Source organism: Hypanus sabinus, chromosome 28 (genome assembly GCF_030144855.1).
Source record: "Hypanus sabinus isolate sHypSab1 chromosome 28, sHypSab1.hap1, whole genome shotgun sequence".
NCBI classification, from domain to species: domain Eukaryota; kingdom Metazoa; phylum Chordata; class Chondrichthyes; order Myliobatiformes; family Dasyatidae; genus Hypanus; species Hypanus sabinus.
In genome coordinates this window covers 40,750,942-40,772,875 of record NC_082733.1, presented here as the reverse complement: position 1 = coordinate 40,772,875, position 21,934 = coordinate 40,750,942, and the positions used below count along the sequence as shown (strand labels likewise).

The window sequence follows — 21,934 nt, the reverse complement described above, 5'->3', positions numbered from 1 at the left end:
ATAATTCAAAGGAAGCACTGTAGCTACATGGTAACTAAAGAGATGTCCCACTGTTTCCTTTGATCTTCATCATATAAAATATCATGTGATATTGGGTTAAGAGGCCTCTACTTCCAACAGTATCTCAATATAAAGCCCGCTTCTCGTTTTTGTTAACAAAACACTTCTAAATCTGTTAGCTTCGGTGTCTCTCGGGTGACTTTGTTCATGTTACAACAAAGTACAGTGCAGATAATCCATAAAGTGCAAGGTCATAATGAGGTTGATAGTGAAGCAAGTTATTGTAACTTGCAGTATTTTTTAAATTATTGTCTTGCATGATACTGCTGCCACAAAACAGCAAATTATACGAGAGTGATAATAAATCCATTTTTATATTTGCTTTGCTCTGTGATAAGTTCATCACTCAGGCCTCCTTTAAATTTCTCTCCTCTGATATTAAATGTGTGCTCTCGAGTTCTAGACTCTGCTACTGAAAAAGTGCAGTGCAGGGTAAACAGTAAAGTGCAAAATCATTACGAGGTAGATTGCAAGGCTAGGAGTCTGTCTCATTGTACAAGAGTCTGGTAACAGTGGGGTAGAAGCTGTTCTTGTGCCTTATGGTATGCGCTTTTAGCCTTTTGCATCTTCTGTCCAGTGGGAGAGGGGAGAAGATGTTGTCCGGGTTGGTGGGGTCTTTCATTATGCTGGCTGTTTTACTGAGGCAGTGGGAAGTGTAAACAGAGTCCATGGAAGGGAGACTGGTTTCTTCGATATGCTGAGTGGTGTCCACAACTCTCTGCAGTTTCTGTGGTTACGTGCAGAGCAGTTGCCATATTAAGCTGTTAAATGCATAGACTTTCTATGTAGCAGTGATAAAAAGTTGGTAAGAGACAACGGGGGCACGGCAAAGTTCTTTGGTCTCCTGAGGAAGTAGAGGTACTGGACAGCTTCCTTGGCCGGTGCAATAACATGCTTGGACAAGGATAGGCTATTTATTGGTGGTGATCACTCCGAGGAAGTTGAAGCTCTCAACCTCAACACCAATTGTGCCAAATTAATTAAGCTAATTGTGCCTAATTAAACTAATCTGTTCTGCCTGCACATTCAAGATTAATTAATGTCATTTCCTGTGCACGAATGTAAGAAGAACAAAATAATGATTACTCTGGATCTGATGCAGCACAAAAGATAAAGAACAAAATAATAATAATTTTAAAAAAGACACAATAAATATAAATACACAAGATAGCTTATACATTTGGATTAATTGTATGTCCATTAAGTGATGCTAGGCTGCACATAAAGTAACTGACGGGAAATAATAAAGTAGTGGTGGAGTTTGGAGGGATTTATCAGCCTTACTGCTTGGGGAAAGTAACCTTTTTTGAGTCTGGTGGTCCTGGCATGGATGCTACATGGGAGTGGGACAAACAGTCTAAGCAGGGTGGGATAGTTCTGTATATAAATTTTCCATAGATGCTGCCTGGCTTGTTGAGTTCCTCCAGCATTTTGTGTGTTTTGCTTGGATTTCCAGCATCTACAGATTTTCTCTTGTTTGTATATGTGTCCTTAATGGGGGTTTAGGCTGGTGCCAGTGAAACTTTGGGCAGTTTTGACTACCTGTTGTAGAGCCATCCTGCTGCCACGACACATAACAGTGATGCAACGTTTTAGGGTGCTTTCTATAGAATGATGTGAGTATAGATGTGCGAAGTCCAGCCTCCTCAGAAAGTAGAGTCATTGGTGGGAAAGATAATAGAACAGTTGCTGTACTGTTAGGCATCTAAATAGAATGCTTTCTATGGAACATCGATAAAAAGTGTTAAGTCAATGGGCAAATGCTGTTAACAGCTCTAGGAGAAGTGGAACCATGAAATGACACAAGAGTAATAAATCTGACTAGAGAAAATGAGGGATTCATGTCCTTGGAGCAGTAAAGTATTGACCTCTCACTTTCATCAGCTTCCCGAAACTCTATTATATACAAGGGATGTGGGATTTGCAGGCTAAGCCAGCATTTAGACACAGCACAGAAATAGGCCCTAGGCCAGGCATGGGCAAACTACGGCCCGCGGGCCATATGTTGCCCGTTAAGCTTTTTAATCCGGCCCGCAGAACTTGATGAAATTATATTAATAAACCTAGTTAACGTTTTTTCCCCGCAATTCTGGCGTTTTCCCAATAGATGACGCACTCTATATACATTGATCTTTGTTGAGGTGCAGCGTATTACTCCACATTTGCGCTTTACTCTTTGTTCGGCTCGACCTATTTGTGTGAACAGGCGTTCAGCGTCATGAACATCAACAAAGCCAGCCACAGACCCAAGTTAACTGATCAACACCTCAGATCCATCCTGAGAATCGCCACAACAAAACTGAATCCAGACTTTGATGCGCTGGCTAAAAAGGGAGACCAACAACACTGTTCCCACTGAAATTAAAAATAAGTTTCTTCGTTGTGTTATGTAAAAAATGCATTTGAAAATATTTTTTTCAATAAGCCTTACATGTTACATGTTATTTCTGTTAAGTGATGGACATGAGTAGTGCGCAGGTGCACGTACGTTCTCAAAATAAAAAAATGCGCTCCAGATCAAATAACGTGCTCCGCATACTGGCTGTCAGTGTTCTGTCCTTGTGCTGGTCGTTGTTGAGTTTTGGCACAGGGGACAATTGAATAAGAAGGAGCAGGACAAGTAGACCTGCATCTCCTACCGTTTTTGAAATAAAGACAGTCAGGAGGAGAGTGATGATGATAATATCTTGAAGGATAACAGAATTTTCAGTGCTTTAAAATAATAACTGTTACTATTTAAAAAAAGCTGTATTTTATTCATTTCATTTTCAGTGTTTTAAAAGTCATTTCAATAAATAGCTAAATACCATGGGACTTCAAAGACAGATATTTTGTTGTAAGCCATTTATTCATTTTCAATTGAAATTAAAGCACATGTTTTCTACATATCCCATGATATTTTATTTTCTCTTATGAGGTGTATTACCAAAACACTCCGTCCATCTGTTCCTGGTCCGGCCCCCCTGTCAAATTTTAGAACCCTTTGTGGCCCTCAAGTCAAAAAAGTTTGCCCACCCCTGCCCTAAGCTCATCTAGTCAGTGCCAAATTGTTATTCTGCCTTGTCACATTGACCCACACAAGGATCATAGCCCTCCCAACCATGTAATTACCTAAACTTTCCTTAAATATTGCAATTGAGCCCGCATCCACCGGTAGCTCATTCCACACCATAAAACCCGAGTGAAGCTTCCCCTCAGGTTCACTGTAGGTATTTTACCTTTCACCCTTAAACTATGACCTCTATCAAGAGGAATTATGCTGAGGTGCTCTTTTGAGCAAAATCAGCACAAATAATAGACTGTATTCATTCTATATTTTGACAAATGCATTCTTTGAGTCTTAATTTTCATAGTAAAATTCAACTGCTGATACCTTCACATTCTTCGCAGTTCCTAACTTGTTTTAAGTAGTGAAATAGTTTCATTTTCACTTCTGGCTATTTATGGAATCTCCAAGCCTCAATGCTTGAAACCGTAGTGAGTAAAACGGTTTTGAATTGTCTTGCTGCTTATTTCTTGCCAACTATCAGTGACAAAAATCACTGCTTTTTGAACAGAAACACACACAACTGATACTATTTAAAATCTGCTCGCTCTAAGCATGATGTAATCTCCAATGGTCACAGAAATGCATGTGATTGACACAAAATAGAAACTTCAGCAACACTCTTGCCCACTTGCACAGTGTCCCAAATAAACGAAAGGAATTCCAGCTATTTTCTCAATTAGTTTTTGTTCTTTAAGATTGCCCCAAATAAGCGGTTGACCTGATTAACCGAAAGATATATGAGAGCACCAACCTCAGAATACAAGGACCCCCCCTTTGGAGATTAGGAATTTCTTCAACCAGGTGGCGAATCCTTGCCACTAGCAGGTAGGGAGGCCAGGTCATTGGGTATATTCAAGTGGAGGTTGATAGTTACTTGAAAACTAAGGTTGTCAAAGGCTTTAGGTAGAAGGCAAGAGAATGGGGCTGAGAGGGATAATCAATCAGCCATGATGGAATGGCAGAACACTCAATGGGCCAAATGGCATTCTACTATGTATTACGGTCGTTCTCCTATGCTACAGTGTAGTGAACTACATATACCTGTCTGGACATGCCCCCCCGCTGACCACTGACTGTGGCTCCTCCCACAGACCCCGGTATAAAGGTGATTGAGGCCTGAGCCCTGCCCTCAGTCTCCAGGATGTAGCATGGTGGTCAATTACTGCTTGTTCTTTCTTCCAGTCAATAAAAGCCGATATCTTGCCTCACGTCTCAGAGAGTTATTGATGGTGCATCATACAGGGAATGAAGTCTTAACATACTGAACCTTTCCTTATAACTCAGATTCTCAAGTCATGGCAACATCAGTGTAAATTGTAAATTGATATTTAATTGTCTATCCATTACAAACTAGTTTTTTTTTGTATTAAGTATAATGCCATCAATTTTCACCTACCTTCCTGCACTCCAAACATTTATAACCAGCTTTGTAAACCCATAAAATTAAATCCAGAGGAAAATTTGATGTTTGGCAGAGTGCAGTGTACCTGTGAATGTCTGCTGTGATAGCCATTGATGTCAGCATTCCTTGTCAATGGAAAACAAGCTATTAATTCAGAAGAATAAATGGCAACTCCAGCCGCAAGAGTGCCAAGATATATTGGCTGAACAACCTGTGTACTCAAGTCTTAAAATGATCCATTCTGTGTGAGAAGCAATGATTCAATGTGGTAAAATAAACAGAAGAAATGGTGCAGGAATTGACAGTGGCAAGGTTAAAGTGCCCAAAAATAGAAAATATAACTTGTCTCCCTGGCAGCAAGTCAAATCAAGAGGAAAATAAGGTCCTTTCACTCTGGCAGCTGACTGAAACCATTCATGAATCACTCCATTCCTGAGAAAAGGAAGATAAGCAGAAATTCTTGTGTGCTATTGCAGACTCCCATATAAAAGTGAGCCAATTGCCAACTGTCCCTTTGATCAAAACAGATCATTCAACAATGGTGGGGGTGGAGGAAGAGGTACCGTATCTTATTTTAATACTGTGGTCATTGGGATTCATTATTGGAGTCTGTGAAGAATTAAGTGTTTGATTACAACATTTAAGAGAAGTTTGGATAAAGAAGTTTGGATCCAAACTCCCTCCATTTGTGAATTGGTACACTTCCATTGATATCTCCATATTGTTGTCCATTCTTCCTCAGATATAATTTTCCCTTCCTTCTCCCATTTTGTTTTAATGTATGAAGTCGAACGTGTTTTAAGATTTGACAACCCCTTATACATGCTTGAAATGATTCTACTACCATTATCTGAATTATATGCTTTTCTAAAGAGCTCTTTCAAGCATGTATTTGCCTTGGTTAAATTTTAAATGGAGGGAGTTTGGATGGAAAAACTTGAAAAGATATTTTATTACACCCTCTTAGAAATCCCATTATGATAGTAACCTCCCTGTTTGCTGGAGAAGTTGTGGAAATCAAAATGCAAATCATTATCATAGTTTTTGGGACTGCCCTGTTATCAAAGACTGTTGGAGGGGGATACGCAATGCCCTACAAGACATCTTTAAATGTGAAATACCCTTAGAGAGTAAGACCATATATTTTGGATATATACCTTAACATATTGTCGCATCTGTAAATACCGATAAAAATCTTGTTTTTCTAAAAAGTGTTTCTCTTTAAGCATTTCAAAACTGAACAGTGTTCCTTCTTTCATTATGCTGCAAAGAACTGTTATTCCTTTAGCTGTCCAGTCCTTAAATCTAGCATCCAATTTATTTGATGTAAAATCAGAGTCATATGCACACCATTTAAGAATAGCAATATCTCCCTCTAGATTATATTCTTTTATTATGGTTTTCCATATTTTAAGAGTCAATTTCACCCATGGGTTATCAATAGTATTTATGTACCTTTGCAGGTTATCAGCCAAAATTGCTTGTATGGGAATGGGAAGTACCCGCTCCTCAATGTTTTTCCATTGAGTGTCATATGATGGGTTGCACCAACGTATCACAGCTCTCAACTGCGCTGCAAGATAATAATCTCTAAGAGAAGGTAGGCCCCATATCCCCCTTTCCTTTGCTAATCACAAAGTTTTGAGACAAACTCTAGACCTTCTACCCTGCCAAATACACCTTGATAACATCTTGTTCCATTCATTGAATTGATTTTGATTAATCTCTATTGGTAGGGTCTGAAAGAGATATCACAGTCTGGGCAGTATATTCATTTTAATAGACTCAATCCTTGAACTGAGACTGCAAAAAGGAATCAGGCTCCATCTTACCACATCTTCCTTAATTTTTTTATATAGCTGATAATTACATTCTGATAATTTTGCCAAATCTTGCCCAAATATTTGAAAGACTCTGTGTGCCATGCCCAAGGGTATCGACTTTCAATTTCTCTTGGTGGGCTATAATAATATGAAAGTAATTGGGTTTTATCTATGTTGATCTTGTATCCTGATAATTGACCATATTGTTCGAAGGATTGCATCAATTTAGGTAAAGAGTATGTTAGTTACCCTAGATAGATCAAAATGTCATCCGCATAACAAGCCAATTTATGCTGTCCCTCTAATAGTAATTCCCCTGATATCTTCATTTTGTCTGATGTATTGAGCTAATGGTTCCAGATTTAGCGCGAAGAGTAGTGGTGACCATGCACAACCCTGTCTCGTGCCCCTTTCTAAAGACTATTTGATAAATATCCATTGATTTTAATCCTAGCAGTAGGATTGTCATATAGTGTCTGTATAGTTTTAATAATTGTATCTTGGAAACCAAATCTATGTAAAACTCTAAAGAAAATTCCAGTTAACTGAATCAAATGCTTTTTCAGTGTCCACGCTTATCACTATTGCTTCTTTGTATATGATCCATAATGTGAAGCGTCCTTCGTATATTGCCTTGAGTCTGGCGTTGTTGTATAAAACCCTGATCATTACGTATCTGTATGGGTAGAAACTCCTCTAATCGTTTGGCCATGATGGAGGTAAATAACTTATAATCTACATTAAGAACAGATATTGGTCTAAATGACCCACATTCCATTTTATCCTTGCCTTCTTTCGGTATAGCTAAGATTATCGCTTCCTTCCAACTGGGTGGGATGTGCCTTTTTTAGAGCTCAGTTCAGTGTGGGGAGTAAAACAGGAATTAACTCATTTTTAAATTCTTTGTACCACTCTGCCGTACACCCAGCTGATCCTGGTGACTTGCTTAATTCAAGCCTACTATTTGCTGCTTTTAATTCAACTTCAGTTATGTCAGCAGTCATCCTTCTATTTTGTTCTTCGCTTAAAGTGGGTAACTCTAGAGAATTCAAGAAGGTGTCAATTTGGATTATGCTTCCCCCTGGAACTTTGGAATATAGCGTAAAACACTTCAAAAGCTTCTTATGAAACATTTCTGAAAATTTGGAGCCCTTATTTACAAAAGACAGGACTAAATATATAGATGCTCTGAAGATGAAACAATTGGTTATTTGGGGAAAGAAATAAATATATATATTAAAGTTATTACGAACTCCATGGAGCATGTGGAGATCTACCAACAACCAGGCACTCTCTTTCTTTTTTTTTCTATAGGGTAGTCAGGGGGGAGGGGTTAAGGGGAGGGGGGAAGCGTTATATACATTTTTTTCATACTTTACTCTGTAATTACTTAAAAATGCAATAAAAAAAGTTTTCAAAAAAAAAGCTTCTTGAATTTCACTTGGCTTATTTTTTTTTAATCATTTTTGTTCTTGGGTCCCTAGTTCTATGAATTGTATTTTCTGCTATCCTTTTTTTTCCAGTTTCCATGCCAGTATTTTCATAGATATCGATCCACTTTCATAATGTCTCTGTTTCAGAAACATCAAGTTTTTCCTGATTTCTTGCGTAGCCAAATTATTTATTTCATTCCTAATTCTTTTAATTTCCCCAATGTATCCTGTGCCAAATTCAATTTGTGTTTTTTCTCCAGTTCCTTCAGCCTATTTTGTAATTCCTCTAACGTTTTATTCCTTACTTTTTCTTATATGAAGATATCGCTATAATTTTCCCTCTTAAGACCGCTTTCAGAGTAGATGAGAAATAACTTCAGAGACAAAATTCTACATTTTATAACAGGAACATTTTAATGAAAAATGAATTTAATATTTATATTTTGGATGGTGGAAAATACATGTAAATATTCACTTACAAAAGTGCCATTTCAGATAAAAAGATGTTATTACAAAAATCTATACCGTAACTGGGTAAAACATATAGTAAGTTCTAACAAAATTATTAGTCTAAGGAAAAGCTTACTGTACAACAGCATAGAAAGATGTTGCTTGAAGTTGACTAGATGTGTTTATACAAAAAGGTGACTGTTCTAAAGTGCATCATCTCAACTGAATAGCAGCAGCTCCAAACATGAGATAAGGATTTATCCAGCGATGGGGGTTGCAAGCAGATTTTTTCTTAAACTATATAGTACAGGCATTATCCAATTTTTATAAAAATAGGCATAAAAAGTGCCATAATAGAATAATGCTGTTTAAAAGCTGAATTTCCTCAAATGTTCTTCTGAAAATATAGCCAATCTCAAAATGCATATTTTAATTTACACATCAATTGTTGAAAACATTTCAAAACAAAAGATCATGATTATTTGACTTGGGAGAGGTATAAAGTTGTATCCTCAAGTGGGGCAAGGCCCACATAGTAAAATGCATAATTTGAAAGACAAAGGAAGACACCCATCTAATATATGTATCAGCAAGATCACTATAGCTCCAATTCAAAATGTTTTACATCATTGTTGGCGTCACAAGCACCCAAATTTTGCATAGCATCTAGCCTGAAGTATTAATTTTCCAATATTGCTCGAGGTGTTCCACAAAATGAAGTTATATGGCATTTACGGCTTTCTGCGTCTATAAAACAAAAGGGTAAACATTAAGAATCAGCTTGCTATTACAAAATGAATAAGGAGTTTTTGTGCACGTGTGTGTGTGTGTGTGTGTGTGTGGGGGTGGGGGGGTACTATTACCATCTTGGAGAACTATTACCTGGGGCTTTCCTCCTAGCTCACTTTACCAACTTAGCCTCAAAGACCTGCTAAGTCCTGCCTTAGCAGGTAATAGCCACTGCAAAATGCAATGGAAGGAAGTGCACATGGACCACTCCTTGCACAGAGAGGCACAAGGTCTACTATGATTATTCTGCAGTCACCCAGAGGGTCAACAACTCAACCTAATGAGATACTTTATTGATTATTTTAAACCAAAATTGCATTTCAGCAGCCACATAAACTGTTTGGTTTACGGACCATTAAATATTGGATGCCAAGAGAGCGTTAATAAAAATTTGCAGTAAAAGGTAAGGTAATTAGGACACCTACTTTGGTTGAGCATGATGCTGGTATCCAGGCCCCAGGTTGCTGCCCGCTTTCATTTCTACAGCAACGGAACACTGAAAAACAGCAATGAAGCACTGTTAGTGGTCTTTTTCTCATCAGCATTGAAGAGAATCTAACAGAAACAAAAAGCAATTGAAACATTTGAGAAGTTCCTCTTCCCTTTATTCAATCTAGTGTCAGAAGTACATTTACCCTTGTTTCCACATCTGTCCATTCAGATTCCGTCGTATCCTCTGGAGGACGTGCTGATGGAGAAGATCTGCGTTTCCTAATTAAAGTGTTGAAAACATTAAAATAAAATAATTAACCCTACTACCTTTACAAAATAAGTAATGAAATGGTCTTCAAGTGTTTAAGACACAAGTTAATTTTCTTTAAGATAAGCAGTAGATTAATACATCACATATGCACACTTTGCTGCACTAAGTTACATATTCAACCACTGAAATATTAAAGGCAATGTAAACAATTCCCATTATTCATAGAGCAAACACGGGGAAATCTGCAGATGCTGGAAATTCAAACAGCAACACACACAAAATGCTGGTGGAACACAGCAGGCCAGGCAGCATCGATAGGGAGAAGCGCTGTCGACGTTTCGGGGAAGGGTCTCGGTCCGAAACGTCGACAATGCTTCTCCCTATCGAAGCTGCCTGGCCTGCTGTGTTCTACCAGCATTTTGTGTGTGTTCCTATTATTCATACACATTTTGCACAACAGGTATTTAATTTGCTGACTGCTAGATTTTTAACAGTGATTGACACCACCTTATTCACTTCCAAATTTTGCGCACAAGTTTATTGATAGCTCTAAATTAAAACCAATTTTGAAGAGTGAATATACTGTATAATCTTCATACAATACACACCTTGTACCAGCAGGAGATTCTTGCTTCAGCTTCTCAACATCTGTGAACTGGACCGATTGGCCACCACCCCTGGTTTTGAACACCTCTCCCTGAGGAAAAAAATTGGAGTGAACACTATCAAAATAAATTACATTTACTTCAAGAAAATGCATTGAAAAAGGCATGCTTTATAATTTAAGATTGAATCCAACTATCAATATTAATATAAATACCATGATCACTTTCAACTACAAACTTTTTTTTGAAGCAAAGACTGGAAAGATTCATTAACATAGTTGTGCTAGTCAGCAAACAATATGACAGTAACTTTTATTAGTTTGTTACACAGGTCATTACCTTGATGAGTTTGGTTTCAATCTCCCCATCTGATGCAAGCTCCTGATGTGTCAAAATGTACTTGTCACATTTAGCCAGAGCTTTTTCATTTGGCACAGCCACTGTGATGGCATTGGGTATATGTGGCTGGAGAACAGTGTCTATCTCGATGCTACCAACTGGCTTATGGTCTACCCATCGTTCCCCACCTGCTGAGCGCGACCGTCTGTGGCGTAGATGAACAGGTGGTGCATTCTAAGCAGATTGAAACAGTAATCAACAGAAATTGTAATCAGAAATTCCTGATTAAAGGATCCCTTACAGAACAAATTTGATTGAGTAAAGAAAAATAAAAGACAGTTAAAATCAGCAACAGTTCTTTCTCCAAAATTACTCTGGTCTCAATGGGAAGAACAAAACTGTACACTCATTGAATTAAAAAACCATAGCCTTGCTAGGAAGCAAATCTAGCAAGATCCAGATTTCTTGAAAACAAATGGGCAGGTTTTAACCATTGTTTTGAATTTCATTTGAAAACTCCAAAATATATAACAAATAATCAACATAAAATTATTGAATTTAGAATAAAACCCCAAATCAATGTTTTGATTCACTGGTAATTATGTTAAATAGCCGCCTGCAGGTTAGGAAAAAGACCCTTAGCAGTTATGTAAAGCAAGCCCCCATGCACCAAAAGCAGAGCAGAACTCTCATGCAACCACATGAACAAGCAGATCTCAGGAGAGGAACAATGCTAGGAGACCTTAAGACATTTAGTGCATGCACAATGTATCTGTTATCCAATTTTACATCCCCAAGTACAACTGGGACAAAAGTAGTCCATTTTAAATACATGAGAAACTACGCACATACTCAAATTGTTAGAGTAATAATACTTAAAGAGCAAATTTGAAGCAGATTGGGTTACCAGTAAGTGCCAGGAAGCACGCTCTACACATTAAATTGTCAAATTTCATTTCTGTTAAATCCTGACTGCAAGTATTGGCTTTCACACAAGAAGAAAAGCAGGCAGAGATTTCTCTTCCTAGCATTCATCATATTAAACATGCATTAGAAAGCATCTCTGCAGATTCATACATATTCAACAGGTGATTATGATCAGTCACTCAAAAGTACAGCTTGTCTATTGCTCTACATGTCAGCATACATCTTAAATTATAAAGTGCACATAGCTTTATCCACAAATATTTACTAATTTGAGTAAATAATTAGCTGTCAGTATTATTCAGAACACTAAATATTATCTTCTTTAGTGTCACACACTGCAGTATTCTGCCCATTTGGGCACCAACTTAGCTTTACTCATAAATCTATTTTTTTAAGTGACAAAATACCAGTTAAATACATCAATGTCAATAACATATGCAGAAAATACAATGTCAATAACGTGTACTAGCCAGTGATTGCTATCCTGTTTGAAGAGAAATGCAAGTTACTGACTTCTAATCAGCAGCTGAAGCCTGTAAATACAAAGTTATATATCCACACATCTTAAGCAGCACAGAGAATTGCCTAACACTGGGTATTTCTACTTTGGGGAAAAACACAAGCGCACTCCACACTAGTGCAGCAAGGATTCCAAGTACAGTGCAATATCTTCTTTATTAAATTCTCTTCCTCCCATTTGAAAAGTGTAGAGCTTTGGTGGAATATTGGACAATAAGCGGTCACAATGGTAAACCAATGTGTAAACCTGTTCTCATCCGATGCTTTTCCACTCATTTTCAAATAGGGAAAGGCTGAATGTAGATGAGACAGGGTCACTATAAAGAGGTCAGAGCAAGGGGTGAAGCAAGTGCAGGCAGGCAATTGGTGAAAATAGAGGAGAGAGATGACATGCAAATGAAACCAGGTGGGGATGAGAGACAGTGGCTGGTGGGTGGTAGGTAGAGAGAAGGATAGAGCAGAAGATGGAAAGGAATGTGGGGAAGACAAAAGGCTGCAGATGTTGGAATCTGATAAGAAAGGAAGGCAATAAGTAGAATTAGAGAAGGTAGGAATGACGGCAGATAGGAAATCTAGAATGTATAGTGCGTGGGTAAGAGGCGGATGGAACCAGGTCAGCAAGGGGAATAAAAACAGGAGGAGAAAGAAGGGAGCACAGGAAGTGGAGGTTATCTGAAACTGGAAAACTATGTGCATACATTGGAATATAGACCACCCAGGTATAATGAGGTGATTTTAGTCTTACCCTGTTGTGTATTTAATATTTCAGTAGTATTTGAGTAATATTGTTTCATTAAGCATTCTTGTTTAAATAATTCATTACTGGTTATGTAAAAATAAGTGAATTGCATACGTCACGACGTTACCATAGGATATGTACGTGTCTCACTTGAAGTAAAAACGAAGTACATGACTCACCTCCCAACTTGTTTTCCTTTTAATTAGTTTTTATGTTTTGGATTGACAAGATATACCACTGGCACTGGAGAAGACTGAGGAGTGGGAATGAGAGTTAAAATGCGATTGCCATTTTGGATAAAGAGCTCTGATGGCAATGACTATGAGGGAAAACATCCACTGTACAGAACCAATCATATGCTCAAATAACCTTCCTATTACACAACAAGGTAAATGGGCACTAAAATTTGAAAAATTTACCTTGATCATATTCTTGAGAAAAACATTCCAACTTCTAACAATAACTGAATGCAGAAAAGTGAGCTATTTAAAAAAAGTTTTCTTAGAATAGCCACATTGTGCTTCCCCATGGGTAGAAAGATCTAGGATGTAACCTTCCAAGAACAGTGTACCAATCATAACACCAGTGCTCAGGGGTAGTCACTGACCCAAGAAGAGCTCAGACATTTCACTGTTTCATTAGTGAAATCTCCATTCAGCACAGATGATACTTTAACATTAGGATAAGCAAGTGATAAATTATTAAAACATTTTAAAATGTGTGGCTATACAAAAATGGCAAAGCAGCAGAATATTTTCTATACATCTTCAGCAGTAGCTGGAATCCACTTAGAAGTGATGCAAACAAGATTCATATAGCATATGTATTCATATAGCATATATATTAATATAGCAGATGCTACAAGTATCAGCTCAATGCAACTTACACTGCATCCAGTACAGTACATTTATAGCATTTGCTAAAAAACAAAACTTCAAGGCATTTGCAATTCAAGCACCGTAACCAATTAGACTGCTGTGGCCTTGAATTTAATGTGCCTTGCTTGGAGCATTCAATCAGTTGTACAGGTGAAGTACAACTGTGAATCTGATAATTATGGTAATTAAAACTGCAACACCAAACACGAACAAAAAGAACAGCAGCACATTGCCTGCAGTTTGCACAAAAATGCACAGACATTCTCTGTGAAACACTTAGCACTTTACCCACAATGAAACTCATTCCTAACTTGCCATTTCTGGCACTGATCCTATAAAAAGCATTTGTCCCTTTTACACAAAATGCTGGAGGAACTCAGCAGCTCAGGCAACGGGGCATAAACAGTCAGCGGACCAGAGGGTCAGCAACTGTTATTATTTGAGGACCTTTCCTGGGCCCCACACGCAAGTGCAATTATGAAGCAGTTTGTGAAGACTCAGCATGACATCTAGAGCCTCTAAAACACCTCCATCATATCTGTTGTCATCACCATTCCAGGCAGCACAGTCCCCGCACCCACTATGTAAAAATACACTTGCCCCATATATTTCTTTTGAACTTTCCCCACTTTCAACCAAATGCCATCTTCTAGAAATTAGACATTTCAACCATGATTTAAAAAACATTTCTGGCTGTCTATCTATGCATCTCGATCTTATAAACCTCTATGAAGTCTCACTCTAGAGAAACAACCCAAATTTATCCAGCATCTCCTTTACCACATATTCTCTAATACTGTCAGCAACCTGGTAAACTACTTCTACATTCTCTCCAGAGCTTCCACATCCTTCCTATAATGGGACAACCAGAAATGAATGCAATACTCTGCAACACAAGAGATCCTGCACATGCTGGAAATCTTGAGCAATACACACAATTCTGGAGGAAATCAGCAGGTCAGATAGTACAAGCGTTTTTATCTATGCAGGGGGATAAACAGTCGATATTTTGGGATGAGACTCTTCAACATGACTTTCTGAATTCCACCACCATTTTCTGTGTTGCAGTTCTCCATACATAGTCTAGAACACTTAAAATCCTTCTGCCATTTTATCACCCATATCTGCAACTGATCTGTACCTTGTTGTATCCTTCAGCAATCTTTAGATATCTACGTCACCAATTCATGTCAATTAATCTATAAATTAATGTGCCCAATTATTTATTTTCAAGACTGAAACCCTCAGACCAACAAAAGCAAGCGCACACAATTCTTCTCAGCAAGAAACTACACAAGCAGAATGGCAAGCTAGAATGAATACATATTCTGCAAATAGCACTGGTTAGTATTGAAGTTAACTGGCTCTTGACCATGAAAACTGTCCATTATAAATGAATTAAGTGGTTTTACAAGAAATTCAATACATTTCTAATACAGGCAAATTTTACCAAATTAGTGTTAAAATGGCTGCGAAAGATGTGATGGGAAATACATACAATAAGAGCATTCAACTGCTAAAACTATTTTTTTGAAAAAAAAACTTTCTCAATCTATACCCAAAGCTTTTCTCTCCCTTAATAACTTGCTTCACTAACCCTCCAGCGTGCATCTTGGTCTACTGCGATCTCTCTTCTATGGTTGCCGAAATTGTAGCCGCTCAGCTTGTTCACTCCCTGCCATCTCCCTTGGAAACTGGAGTCCCTAACTTGATGAGAATCCAGTGGTCTATGCTTATTCTTAGATGGTGTGTTACCATCCATTTTCCGTTCTGGAGTCTTCTGCTCCCATTCCCGGATGCAGGAAGCCACAGAGAAGCTGCTGCAGGAATTAGAGCGCCTATGTAGTTGTGACCCAGATGCTGGGTAGCACTTTGTAGTGGCTAGGGGTGGTGCAGTGTTACCAGAAAACTATGGAAATAGGATGAAAAATTAGAAAGAACATGCAATGCATAGAGCAATTAAAAATTCTTAACTGTACATTAAATAGTGAGGTAAAGCTGCAAGAGCTAACAGTAACTATCTTCAATCATTTTTTGCCAATTCTGAGTTTTCACTCAAACAATATCAAATCACTCACTTTAAGTACTATTCTTCATAGATGGTTCATTAATAAAGGTGTCAAATTATTTTACCCAGAAAGGCATCACTGCCAAACTTTCAACCACCCCACATTCATTCCAGGAATCCTGGGTTCTCCTAGTCACAATTTAGAAAGCAGACAAACTTTGCACAACATACTGGTTTTGTAAATACAATCAGTTAGAAATTTTGGAAGTGAATGAAGAATCAATCCTCATGTACCACCATCTACAAATTTGAGACAGCTTTGCTAAAATTGCGCAATTCATCTTGCCAGTTTATCTTCCTAGATTACAATTCACAATTTGTGTAGAATGACGTTTGTTTAATAAAGTACAATCATCGCAATGACATCATTCCTCTAGAGTTCTCCAGTAGTTACTTCCACAGAACTGTATAGGGTGAAGTTTTCATGCACTAACACATCTACCAATGATTGCTAACAATGAGTATGGAGTTTATAATTAGTGCAACATTTAAGAACAGCTTTAGAACTTAGATCTTAATTCACTTAGGTGGAAAATTTTACTAATATAAAATTATGCATGATAATTAAAAACTAATGAAGGTAAATATTGCAGAGAACGTCCTGAATACAGATCACATGCTTATAATAAAATTGACTCCTTGGGGCAAATTAAGGACATTAAAGCAAAGAACCAATTTTCAAAGCTAAGTCAGAAATTTGTGCTCCAAGTCACAGATGCATGTTTTAGCAGTACAAGCCCAAGGAACAAGTAAAGAGATTTCAGATTTACAGCATTGGCTGCAAGTAAGGGGAGTTACTTAAATCTATTGCATTTGTCCGTTGAGAACCCTCTGCATTTGATTACAGGATCTACAAATTCATATGATACATATAACCCAGGAGAACTCCAAGCCCTCTCAAACAACACAGTTAGTTATATTCCTTTTCTTTCTCTCTACTAGTTTAAAAAAAAAGGCTTTGAATGTTAATCTTCGGGAAAACGGGACTCTCAGAAGGATTCTGATTTTAACCGTCCAGGGGCTAGGGATGGGGGAGAAGAGAAGAAAACTTGGATATCTGTGAACGGGGAAAAATCCACAAACCAAAATTAAATTGGTTTAGGATCTGTACAGAATTTCACAAATCAAAACTCCAATTATAGTGAGTTACAAAGGCACGCAACATTAAGTCACATTAAGTTTGCTAATAGGCAAACATTAATTGTCATTGAACAGAGCCATATACCATGCAAAAGGCTCCATGTTAGAATACACTCACAATCTCATCCAATTTAATGCAACAAAGCTATTGAATTGCCACCACAGCGCCAGACAGCACTACTGAATCGCCATTGTAGCACCAGATAGCACTACACAATATAAAAATATCCTATTTTATAATTCCTTTTGCTACAAACGATTTTGTACAATATGAATTAATTTTCAAAGAACCTGGAAGGCAAAGCAAATTGGCATTTTAACAAAGCTTGTTAATATTACATTTCAAAGATTCCTACAATTATGTAGATTTTTAAAATTTAAATTGACACACCAGTGTCTACCCAAAGGATGAAATATGTCAAGTTTATACAGGCTCTTATTTCTCCTAAAGGAAACAATATAAATTGCATGTATGATATTAAGCAGAATCTCACTAGTACATACAGGAACTGAAGGTGGGGACGCCGAGCGTGTTTGCACTTTCTGCTCCCTTTCCCTTGGCGTCTTTTCTGGTTTCTCAGGCCTCTCCTGCCTTGTCTCAGCAACAATTGCTTTCAGCTGTTTAAGTTTCTCATCTTTCACCCAAAGCTTGTTTTGCATCTCGAGTTGCTTGGCTTGAACGCGACGTTCCTGTTGATTAATGTTGTTTAAGCACATCCCACAGGTGAAGAAAACAAAATGGAACAAAACGGATTAATCTACTTATATTGTCAATATATTATGGCTATTTACTTCCCGGCTTCCCAGAAATCTTCCCAGCTTAAAAACCCACCGGCACTGGCTACACAGCCCACCAAATCTTGTTCCACTGGAATTTTCATCACTGGATTATTAATATCTAGCAGCATTCATAAAAAATATATATATCCAAAGAGCTGTACTGAACACAAGACTGGAGGTTTAAACACATTCAACAATTAAGCCATAACCAAATTATTCTTGGCATTTGGAATCCAGAATGATGCACTCACGCATTCTTTCTCCCATTTCATCTTTGTATCAGTCACCACTCCTTGCATTCTCTGCTCTAAGCGTCGTTTGTCTGATAGTTCTCGATGCAGTTTTTGATCTCTTTCATCCAACTCTTGCTGCAAAGTCCGTTTGTCTTCTTCATAGATATTTGCTGTTTTTTGTAATATTTCAATCTGGGAACAAAATTTAAAATTTGTAATTTGTTTCCCAAAAAAAAGTCAAGACAGTACTTAATAACACAAAAGACACAAGAGGAACCCAGCAAGACATGCAGCATTTTTGAAGGAAAATGGACAACCAATGTTCGGAAACATTGACAGCCCAGTACTCCCCCACCTCAGATTCTTCCTGACCTGCTGAGTTCCTCTAGCACCTTTTGTATTGCACCATATTCCAGCATCTCTTAATAATTAAATGCCACAGTCTCTTGTGCATGCAGTATTCAATAATACTTGAAACACAGAATTACCTTGTATTCCAAAGTTTTGATTTTCTTCTCTAACCGCTCAACCTCTGATTTGTGGCCAGTTATAATCTGATCTTTTTCCAGCAGCTTTTTTTGCTGATCTTGTACGCAGTTTTCCATTGCAGAGCAACTGCTGTCCCAGTTTTGAAGCATTCCCCTGATAGTGTTTGCTGATCAACAAAAGAACAAAATGTTGTGCCTGTGTGAGAAGCTATATCAGAGTCCAATACACAAGAGCAACAGAGGATAGGATGGACATAAAAAGATGCACTTGCTAAAGCTACACTTTTTTCTAATATCACTCACCTCAAATATCATTGCCCAATATTGTACATAGAACGGTACTTCAAAGTACAGGCCCTTCGGCTCTCAATGTTGTGCCAACCCTTTAACACTCCAATCATTAATCTAACCTTTCCCTCTGACATAGCCCCCCCCCCATTTTGCTTTATCCAAGTGCATATTTAAGAGTCTCTTAAATCTCCCTAATATATCAGCCTCTTTTTTTTTAATAAAAAAAGCCCCTGACATCTCCTCTATACTTTTCTCCAAACACCTTAAAGTTTACCCATATGTACTAGCCATTTCCCACCCTGTGAATGTCTCTGGCTAGCCACTTGATCTATGCTTCTCATCAAATTGTACACCTCTATCAAATCACCTATCATCCTCCTCTCCAAGGAGAGAAGCTCTTCTATCCTCATAGGACATGCTCTCCAAACTAGAGGAGGCATCCTGGTAAATTTCCTCTGCACCCTCTCTAAAACTTCTTCATCCTTCCTATAATGAGGTGACCAGAAATGAACATGTACTCCATTTTCTGATGCTGAAGTCCTTTGATACAGTCTTCCAATGCTGTTTAATCAATGAGGATGACAGGAGGAAATTAAAATAAATACAAATATTTTTGATATCAATGTGACCTATATTAGTTGAAGGCACAAGCAGGGAACAAAAGTTGCATTCCCTCCAGACCAAATCAAATGGAGTTCATGGACCAAAAGGAGGTCCTGGGTCAACAAATTTGTCTTCTTGCACATGAAGAAAGATCCTTCTCCAGGCTCTGATAGGGAAGCCTTAAAAACAGCTTTTCCACTTTATTAACCACCCATACTTCCTCAATAGCTCAGGTCTTTCCAATGGTCTTTTAACCATGACTTGTTAATAGATCTCACAGGCAACATTCAAACAAAATCCAGCCACCTCAATGCTCACATGCAAAGTTTTATTTGAGACTTTGCCAATTTACATGTCAACCATACTGTAAAATGCTGATAAAAGATAAATAAGATCAGAGATTTTAAATTTGTGGCTCATAGGTTATATGGGAGAAATTCACAGGGCACTGATCCCAATGCTGGAGAACATGGAGCTGAGATACTGCCAGGATAACTGCAGGGATGTTGATTCCCCTGCATGGGTTGCATTGTTAAAGGGTTGAGCATTGCTCTCCATCTAAAGAACATAAAATCTTAAGAAATTTCCATTCAAGACTCAGCATATTTAATGCAAACATCATTAGATGTTTGGATATTAAGGGAATCTAGACATATGGGGGGGGGGGGGAATGGAGAAAGGAGCAAATAGAGGAAAAGGTACACCAGTGGAAGGTTAAATACCAATCTCATTGAATGACAGAGCAAGCACAAGGGTTCAAATCCTTTCACCTTCCATTACATACCAAGTTTCTGCACCTCCTCAATCGCCAACTGACGTTCTCTTTGGCGCTGCTCTAAACATTCTATAAGTCGCGGTAATGTGTGCTCATCACTGGCATCCATTAACTCAACTGAGGGCAATGGTGGAAAACGCAGTAGAAAAGCTTCTGTAAAGTTGGGGTCTGTTAAAAAAGCAGGAAAAGCCTTCAGTGGAAAAAAAATTGTAAACACTATTGTTTTTAAAATCACTGGAGTGTTTTAGAAATTGCAAAAGGACATAAACACTTAGCAGTACTCTGAAAATAAAACAGATGGGTAATCATTGAGATGCAATAAACAATAGGCACTTGTCAAGTCAGGAATGTAGAAAATAGTTTTGTCTACAGGTTAAAAAAGACAAATATCATTCTATGACAACCATATCTGCATAGTATTGTAATGAACAGCATTAAAACAACAAGATTGATAATAAAGAATAATAAGCAAACTAATTTTCCATCTCATAAGAATAAACATATTGTATGCATATAAATCAGAATCTTGGATTTATTAATATTATTTAAGCTAATTTTTATGTTGGGATGCTTGGGTATAGCCTGTGAATCACTAATAAGATCATCTGAAAAAAACATTCAATACTGAGACAGGGTTGGAACTATCAGGATATTTAAAAAAAAGACATTCCACTTCATTCATGGACTAGTCCTTAATATTCAATGGCCTTACTTGCAATAAGTACTCCTTCAACAAAATGTGGGGGTGCGGAGGGCTGCCACTGACCAGAAAGTCAGCCAAATCAAGATTGTTTTTACAAACTATTGGGGCTATTGGTCTGCATTTATACACAAGTCTAAAGCACAGAAATAAGTTAAATAAGCCCAAATACTCCACTCATCTCAGAAGCACATCAATTATTTATTGACGGATGCATCATGAAAACGATCCACAAAAACTGACAAAGTATCAGACTAACATCAATTGTTATCCAAACTATTACATATGTGTGCATAATAAATTGAATGGGATTTGCATAAAGGAGATGTGATGTTCCCACTAGCAACAGTCTGTAAAAAGTTAACCACAAAAAGCCTCATGTAATGAAAAATCTATTTGGGTACAACAGAGAACTCATTTCAAAGATGTTGTCCATTTTAAATTGAGGTCAGTGATGCTCCCACTTTTTCCAAAATAAAATAGCAAGTTTGATCTGTACCAGTTTGAGAAAGTTTGAATGCTTTGTTTAAAAAAAAACAAATATAGACTATACAATCTACAATTATTTTCTTCACTCAGAGACAGAGGCAGAGTAAGATGGCACTAAGCGGTGAGTCCTGTGCTTTTATCTTTGGAAACAGCTCTTTTTTCATCTTTAATATCTTTATTTTTCCTTTTCAGGGTTCGTTTGAAGACCCTGACCTGAAGTTACACGCTGACTTTGGTTCTCTGAATGTCCTCTGGGTTTCAGGACTGGCTGTTGTTCCGCATGTCAAGGGTTCAGCCTGAGAGTCTGGCTTGTACTTGGAAACCTAAGATCTCAGGGTTCTGGAGACGGGGGGGAATCAAGGGTCGGTGTCACGGCAGGAAACCTTTGCGTCATTGGGGTAAGATGGGAAATCCACTGCTGTGTGCCCAAAGACCTGAGATCTTTGTGATCTTCAGGCACAGAGCACGGAAAAAGCGATGCAACGGGCTTTTAACATCATAAACCAGAGAATTGTTTGTCATCTCTCCCTGCTCACTGGGAAAATGGAGACACCTTCCTCTCCCTCATTAGGGGGAGAGAATGTGTGATATGTTGAATGCCGGATGAAACGTGAAGGCTTTGGAGTAACTGCAAGTCTGTGTCTTTGCTAT

General features: G+C 37.9%; 1 protein-coding gene across 6 annotated transcripts in view; it reads right to left on the bottom strand.

Moving 5' to 3' along the window:
* Positions 1–8,218: 8,218 nt before the first annotated feature.
* kif23 (kinesin family member 23) overlaps positions 8,219–21,934 on the bottom strand; it is a 36,702-nt gene continuing 22,986 nt past the window's right edge. For 2 of the 6 annotated variants that reach the window (XM_059953015.1, XM_059953017.1), the window contains 10 exons: positions 20,104–20,262; positions 18,426–18,592; positions 17,956–18,129; positions 17,429–17,614; positions 15,314–15,625; positions 10,654–10,887; positions 10,318–10,406; positions 9,642–9,717; positions 9,432–9,502; positions 8,219–8,964 (listed from right to left, as the gene is read on the bottom strand). In XM_059953015.1, coding sequence (XP_059808998.1) covers positions 8,949–8,964; positions 9,432–9,502; positions 9,642–9,717; positions 10,318–10,406; positions 10,654–10,887; positions 15,314–15,625; positions 17,429–17,614; positions 17,956–18,129; positions 18,426–18,592; positions 20,104–20,262 — 1,484 coding nt within the window. In that variant the 3' untranslated portion in view covers positions 8,219–8,948. The remainder of the gene's footprint in view (positions 8,965–9,431; positions 9,503–9,641; positions 9,718–10,317; positions 10,407–10,653; positions 10,888–15,313; positions 15,626–17,428; positions 17,615–17,955; positions 18,130–18,425; positions 18,593–20,103; positions 20,263–21,934) is intronic. The other 4 variants (XM_059953019.1, XM_059953020.1, XM_059953018.1 and 1 more) reach the window with 3 other exon arrangements.